Source organism: Chrysemys picta, chromosome 2 (genome assembly GCF_011386835.1).
Source record: "Chrysemys picta bellii isolate R12L10 chromosome 2, ASM1138683v2, whole genome shotgun sequence".
In the NCBI taxonomy this organism is placed as follows: Eukaryota; Metazoa; Chordata; order Testudines; family Emydidae; genus Chrysemys; species Chrysemys picta.
Window position 1 is genome coordinate 178,773,135 of NC_088792.1, and position 7,834 is coordinate 178,780,968.

General features: G+C 44.9%; 1 protein-coding gene across 1 annotated transcript; it reads right to left on the reverse strand.

The window, feature by feature from the left end:
* Positions 1-407: 407 nt before the first annotated feature.
* Positions 408-2,951, reverse strand: LOC135981647 (uncharacterized). The gene is made up of 2 exons (XM_065585025.1): positions 1,972-2,951; positions 408-977 (listed from the first exon to the last, which is right to left on the reverse strand). The coding sequence occupies exons 1-2, from the start codon at positions 2,546-2,548 to the stop codon at positions 502-504; spliced, it is 1,053 nt and encodes a 350-aa protein (XP_065441097.1). The 5' UTR covers positions 2,549-2,951; the 3' UTR covers positions 408-501.
* Between the last annotated feature and the right edge of the window lie 4,883 nt (positions 2,952-7,834).

The following is a 7,834-nucleotide window of genomic DNA, read 5'->3' on the forward strand; positions in this document are numbered from 1 at the left end:
TCAAGGATTGACAGGCTCCGCTGCGGTGGGATGCTTGTTTCAACGGAGCCTGTCACCCCTCCTGATCGGGACTGTGTGTATGGGAGGTCTATTTGACTTTGTGGCAGGGGGAGGACGGTTACAGATCCCATGCTGTGTGGCTCTGTGATCCTGTCTAAGGACCGGCGCTTAAGATCTGTAACTGCCCTCCCCCGCCACAAAGTCACAGAGCAACCCACCCCCCCCAACATTACATCAAAACAACCTCCCAGACTAACCGGGGCAACTAGTCACTGCATCACTGCACTGTGTATGTGCCCTGCTGCTGTGCCTGCCCCCGACTATGTACCCTGCCAAAGGAGACTGTCCTGTCCAATTTCCAACCCCCTTTCCCCTCCTCCTCCAAAAGAACATGATTGAAACAGTAGTTAACAGAAACGAATTTTTTATTATCAACTACACATGGCATTGGGAGGTGAAACTTGGACGTGGGCTTGTGTCAGGCGGGAAGGAAAGAACTTTTCAAATTTTGGGAAATGAGAGCCTTCTGCTACTAGAGCTCTCTGCAGGGGTGGAGTGAGAGTTAGCAGGGACTCTGCCGCCTCTCCTTCTTTGCACTTTGGGTGAGGTGGGTATGGGACTTGGTGGCGGGGGAGGGCGGTTAGAGATGGACTGCAGCGGGGCTCTGTCCTCCTGCCTCCGTTCCTGCAGAACATCCACAAGGCGCCGGAGTGTGTCCGTTTGCTCCCTCAGTAGTCCAAGCAGCGTTAGAGTCGCCTGCTGGTCTTCCTGCCGCCACCTCTCCTCCCGATCCATGTTGGCTTGGTGCATTCGGGTCAAGTTCTCCCGCCACTGGGTCTGCTGTGCTGCCTGGGCTTGGGAAGAGGCCATAAGCTCAGAGAACATGTCCTCCCGTGTCCTCTTCTTCCTACGCCTAATCCGCGCTAGCCTCTGGGAGTGTGATTCCAGGCTAGGTTGTGAGACAGTCGCAGACGGGGCTGTGGAAATGGGAAAAAGGGAGTGAATTCCTCTGAAAGATAAATGTAGTTGTGAACAAAGAACATAGTCTTTCTCTGTGAACAAGACCATGCACAGCACCTTTCACATGCGCACTCAGCACAAGGTCGAATTCTCGGCCTTCGCATTCAGTGCCTGGGGTCTTGAACAGCACATTTGAGAAGCGAGGCAGCACAACGGAATTTCTGTTGCAGGCAGACATGGTAAGCCGTACACTTGTGGCAGTTTAAAACTTTTATATTACCACTGGCCTCATTTCACATTTAAATCAATGTCAGTCCCTGCTGCCAGCAATCCGGCAAGCGGGAACTCTGCCCCTGTCCCACCCCCTCGCGGCTGTCCCCGGGAACGATCCCTTTCGGCTGCCCCTCTCCCGCCTCCACCGCGTGGCTGCAAACCAGCGGTGACAGTTCTGTAAAGGAACGGGAAAGCAGTCCCAACACTAACATTCCCCTACCTAATTAAAAGCAGGTCACCATGGCCGACATCACCCTGATGAGGATCTCCGAGAGCGACAAAGAGAGAATGCTCCGGGAAAGCCTCCAAAGACCAGGGCCGTATGCCGCCCTGCTGTGCAGAGCAATGATCCCCGAGTACCTGATAATCTCGTGGCGCGGCAACGTGTCGTACTTCGGAGGACCCAATAAGGCCGCTCTCCCCAAGAACCTCATGCAACGGCTTTCAAGTTACCTCCAGGAGAGCTTCATCGAGATGTCCCAGGAGGATTACTGCTCTATCCCCGCACATATAGACCGCATTTTACTGTAGCTGCAGTAGCAGGGAATACACAGTAGAGCGGCTTGTGCAGGACAATCACTGAAAACCGGACATTGCTAGATTTCTTTTCAAAACTTGCACTGCCCCTTACTAAACCGTTAAGCGCCTAGGGCACACTAATCATGAACAACCCATTCTTTTAATTGTTAATATTCCTGTTTTGTTAAAAATAAATGTTTAGATGTTTACAACACTTACTGGCTGATCCTTCACCAGATTCTGTGTCCGGGGTAATGGCTGGGGACGCTTCGTAGGGGATCTCTGTAAGGGTGATGAAGAGATCCTGGCTGTCGGGGAAATCAGCGTTGTGAGAGCTGCCAACTGCCTCGCCCTCCTCATCTCCTTCCTCATCTTCCCCGTCCCCTAACATGTCTGAGGAACCGGCCGTGGACAGTATCCCATCCTCAGAGTCCACGGTCACTGGTGGGGTAGTGGTGGCGGCAGCACCGAGGATGGAATGCAGTGCCTCGTAGAAACGGGATGTCTGGGGATGGGATCCGGAGCGTCCGTTTGCCTCTTTGGTCTTCTGGTAGCCTTGTCTCAGCTCCTTGATTTTCACGCGGCACTGCGTTGCATCCCGGCTGTATCCTCTCTCTGCCATGTCTTTAGAGATCTTCTCGTAGATCTTTGCATTCCTTCTTTTGGATCGCAGCTCGGAAAGCACGGACTCATCGCCCCACACAGCGATGAGATCCAAGACTTCACGATCAGTCCATGCTGGGGCTCTCTTTCTATTCACAGACTGCATGGCCATCACTGCTGGAGAGCTCTGCATCGTTGCCAGTGCTGCTGTGCTCGCCACGATGTCCAGACAGGAAATGAGATTCAAACTGGCCAGACAGGAAAAGGAATTCAAATTCAAATTTTCCCGGGGCTTTTCCTGTGTGGCTGGTCAGAGCATCCGAGCTCGCACTGCTGTCCAGAGCGTCAACAGAGTGGTGCACTGTGGGATAGCTCCCGGAGCTATTAGCGTCGATTTCCATCCACACCTAGCCTAATTCGACATGGCCATGTCGAATTTAGCGCTACTCCCCTCGTCGGGGAGGAGTACAGAAGTCGAATTAAAGAGACCTCTATGTCGAACTAAATAGCATCGCAGTGTGGACGGGTGCAGGGTTAATTCGATTTAACGGCGCTAACTTCGACATAAACGCCTAGTGTAGACCAGGCCTCAGAAACAAATCTACTGGTACAACAAATCACTTAGCTAAAGTTTAAAGGCAAAAGCCACATTAACATTAAAATATGAACTTTAAACTCAGTTTCCTATTCTTTTACATTCTTCTTTTACAATGAACTCAATTTAAAAAAAATGCCTAAACTTGATTATCAGTATGAAAAAAGTAAAGATATTAACTGATCTGAAATCATGCAGATACTTTGCCAACATAAGTTTCACAGATTCATAGATTATAGGACTGGAAGGGACCTCGAGAGGTCATCGAGTCCAGTCCCCTGCCCGCATGGCAGGACCAAATACTGTCTAGACCATCCTTGATAGACATTTATCTAACCTACTCTTAAATATCTCCAGAGACGGAGATTCCACAACCTCCCTGGGCAATTTGTTCCAGTGTTTAACCACCCTGATGCCGATGTGAGTTGTGAATGAGTAGGATCAAGTAGTTAGGCTTGCTATAGAAAAACTATTTGAAACTCAGAAAGGAAGCCCATAAAAGAGAGGAAATATTTGTATCCAAAAAGATTAATAGATTCCAAGGCCAGAAAGGATCATTGTGACAATCTAATCTGACTCCTGTGTAACACAACCCATAGAACTTCCCCAAAATAATTCCTAGAGCATCTCTATTAGAAAAAACATCCAGTCTTGATTTTAAAATGGTCATTGATAGAGAATCCTACACCACAACTCTTGGTAAATTGTTCTAATGGTCAATTACCCTCACTGTCACAAATTTATTTCTAGTGTGAATTTGTCTAGTTTCAACTCCCAAACCTGGGATCATGTTACACCTTTCTTTGCTAGATTGAAGAGCCCATTATTAGATATTTGTTCCCCCTGTAGATACTTATAGATTGTAATCAAATCACCCCTTAACCTTCCCTTTGTAAAATAAATAGATTGAGCTCTGTGCGTCTGTCACTATAAGGCATGTTTTCTAATCCTTTAATCATTCTTGCAGCTCTTTTCTGAACCCTCCACAATTTATCAACATCCTTGAATTGTGGGCACCAGATCAGGTCACAGTATTCCAGTAGTGGTCACACCAGTGCCAAACAAGAGGTAAAATAACCTCTGTACTCTTGCATCCCAAGATCTCATTAACTCTTTTGGCCACAGCATCACACTGGGAGCTCATGTTCAGCTGATTATCCCCCATACCCCACAATCCTTTTTAGAGTCACTACTTCCCTGTATAGAGTGCCCATTCTGTAAATATGGCCCACATTGTTTGTTCCTATGTAGAAGATGTAGAAGATACAAACATATGACTTATAGAAGTATGTTTTTACCTGTGATTTTTTTAATATTAAAAATCCTTCTTTAAATCACATATTCCTGATTTGACTTTACTAACATCCATTTAAATCCCTTTCATTTTTGACAACTTGCTGCTTCATTCCAAGCTCTTTCCTTTACCTTCAGGTGTTGATGATTTCAGTGGGTACAAGCAAATAAAGTCACTGGTAAGCTATCATCTCTCTCCTCTTCATGAAGGTAAATGTCATGTCAGAACTAAGCACTTATTTATATATCCACAGCCCATTAATCCAAATCACTTTGTAACAGCCAATTTTATTTAAACTAATAATCAGATGAACCAGGCAGGAACATTGTTTAGACACATACTAAAAGCATGCCTGCTACTTAACTTAAACCCTCTAGATCCTAAAATGCCTGGATAAAGCCAAGAATGGATGCAATAAATCAGAGGGATTGATTTTCTACTCCATGACACTGGTGTAACTTCATTGAAGTTCTCCTGGCATCAAAATGTCCTCGTGCCTGTCAATGGCAAAACTCCCAGAGACTTTAATGGGACTAGGATTTCACCCAAGGTAATTACATCAGTTTTGAATTCTTGAAGTGGAGATCAGGTTCAGGAAGTGTAACTACAATAAAGCTGCCACTGGCAACAATTCTGTGTATTGAAACCATTTTACTGAAATAGGTGGGTAGATACAGTAATCAGGACAGACATGGGATGGGCTGTATGCAGTGTAGTTGTAGCCGTGTTGGTTCCAGGATATTAGAGAGACAAAGTGGGTGAGGTAATGAACAGTTTAGTAACAAAGTAGTGGGTTAAGAAGTTCTGATTCAGCATAGTGATGAGTAAATCTTTAAAGTAGCAGAGACTCTTTTGTTCAATGAAGTATCTGTCTCCAGACCCCCAAATATAATGAAGTGTTTTCTTTTCTCTCCTTTCCTCAGCCCCATATTGCTGCTGCTCAATCTTTAAAGACTGTCCTGCAAACTCCTACAGGCCCATGGCTACCTATCAAGGTCATGACTCTCTCTCCAGACCAACATGAAAATGTCCTCCATGACCCTTTTGTAAGGCACATGGTCCCCTCTCTCACTGATGATTCCGTCATGGGGCCCAGTAGATCTCCACTCCCCCAAATTTAGCACCCTCTGGTATTTTTTTCTCTCAAAGATGCTCCAGATCATGTTGTGTGCCTCTGGTCTCTATCCTTCTTACCTCAAACTTCTCTATGCTCCTTTATGTCATGGTGATGAATGCATTAAAAATGCATGGATGGATGCATGGGTGAGTAACGCCTATCTCAGCATCCTTGCAAACACGTCTTATCAGTTAGCCTGAAAGGTATTATGTTCATGGCATACACATAGAGAAGTTAGATAGAGACATAAAATACTCTTACTGGAAGGTTACAACATATTTCTTAGAATTCAGAATGATAACACACAGGAACCCAGAAACAGAGAGAGACAAAGCAGACTGCTTCCTAAAACAAAGAGGCACAAGTCACCCCACCTTTCTCGAGACAGGCTACCTGCAGGATGACTCTGCTAGGCCCAGATCACGTGCTTCCCTATAGAGTATTTGTCCAGGGGCATGTTCCATTGCCCAATGTTATGTATTCAAGCAATGAAAGGTATATCCTATTGGTGAGATACAGAGGGTCAAAGACAAAAGTGGCCTGGCAAGTATGAGTAGGACTGAGATGGGGGAAGTGAGGGAAGCTTGGCACGGAATTTCCTTGCTTTTGTTGGTTTAGATTTCAACTATAATAATCCATTAATGTAGAATGTGTATTTTTAAAAAATCTCCATTTGTATTGCTGTTACAGCAGCACAAACACATCGGTCAAACAAACTCCTCATCTAAAGTCACGGGCTTTCTCCTTCTGTCAGATCAGGAGACAGATAGACTGTAAACGCTGAATGCAACAGCATTATATCACCAGGTTTTTTGTCTTGTGAGTAATTCACTGTAATCCAGTTGCTGAAAACTACCAGGTACCTCCCTTGTACAGTGACACACAAATTCCCGAGTAGAATGGGATGTTTTTAAGGCCCGTCAGATTGCTGAGGCCATAAGCTTCTCATGCGCTGCAGGCTGCTGTTTTGGCTACTGCTGCCCTTTCTTTTCTCTAGAGAGATACTGTTGACAGAGGAGACGATAAGTAAAAGCTCGATGATGAGCTCGGGTTTGACAGCTAAGATCAACTGGTCTTTTTTGTTCTAACCAGGCACTGTGTATTCAGAACAATGATGGGCTGATTTCACCGGTTGTTATATTATGCTAATGTGTTCCATAAAGGAAGACCACAGTTATTGCCGTTCTGTCTGAAAGTTGGTTTTGCTTTTTTAAATTTTCCAGATTTAAATGTCAACCCGAAACGCCAGATGCTGCGATGGAAAGCCCCGTGTTTCGTTTTGATCGATAGATTTGCTTTGGAATGTAGTATCAGCCCCAGCATTTGCATCAAGCAGGGTATTAAAATGATGTGGATCAGCAGTGACACCAACTGCTGGTATTCCTCAATGAGTCAGAGTCTCGCTGTTTGTACAGGCAGGTGTCTTTCTGTACCGTTGTGACACTTGACTGTATATCATTCCCTAGGCATTAGGAAATTTATGAGGTAATAAACTATCATACTATGAGGCTAAAATCTGCTCTCAATTGCAGCAGAGTAAATCCACAGTAACTCCAACATCTTTTGTGGCATTACTGAGGATTTACACCAGTGATATTGAAGGTAAAAACCAACCTATTTTCTTCTGTCTAATCATTAGGGAATAGCAAACCATTTACATGTCTGTATGACAAAGAATTATTACCCGGAGAAGAGATAATGAAAAGTTTTGCTTCATCTTTCTCACGTGAGTCACTTACTTGGTTTTGTTCATAGCTAAAATGAGGGTCTCTTGGGGAGGGACCCGTGTCTTTTTCATCACCAGAACAGATTTGAGGAATTCTATCAAATCTCTATAATTTCGTCCCAATCCCACAAATTGTATCCTTTCCGCCAAATCCTCATGAAATAGACACTTTCTCCCTGAAATCCCCAGGACACTACCAGCCTGAGGTAATATCAATTCCTCAAGTGTCTTTTTCATACCTTTGGATTCATCAGGTTTCTCTGTGATGTGTGCTCTTTGCAATAATCCTGTAAGGCTATTCATTGATTGGGTTAATCTTTTCATAAAAATTCTGTTTGAAAGTGACAGTGCTTAAAGTGTGCCCACCTTAAGAGATGAATATTTAAAAGTTCCCTTAATAATGATTGTGAGTCACGTTTAGACCTGAGTGGATAAAAGCAAATAACTTTCTGTGAAGATTCATTTACATTTTCACTCTCTTCATGCCCCTTTTGTTTTTGTTTTTCTCCAAACATTTGAGTGATAGAGTTTTACCAGCAGAGGATTTGACTCTGTGATCCAAATTCCACCATTGCTCTAATGTGCAAAGGGGCCAGAGGGCAGGGGGAAAACTCCTGAAGGCTGGTGAACAGCACTGCTGCTGGGGGGCATTTTCACCAGACACAGAGCTCGTGGTGCAAAGGGTTTGTTAGGGTGTTCACGGTGGGCTGGTCCTGTGCCCCAACAATTCCCAGTGGGGGATGTGAG

Coding starts and splice junctions, on each gene's coding strand:
- LOC135981647 (XM_065585025.1), bottom strand. CDS start 2,548: ATGCAGAGCTCTCCAGCAGTGATGGCCATGCAGTCTGTGAATAGAAAG. Junction 978..1,971: donor ATCTGGTGAAGGATCAGCCA/GTAAGTGTTGTA, acceptor CCATTTCCACAG/CCCCGTCTGCGACTGTCTCA.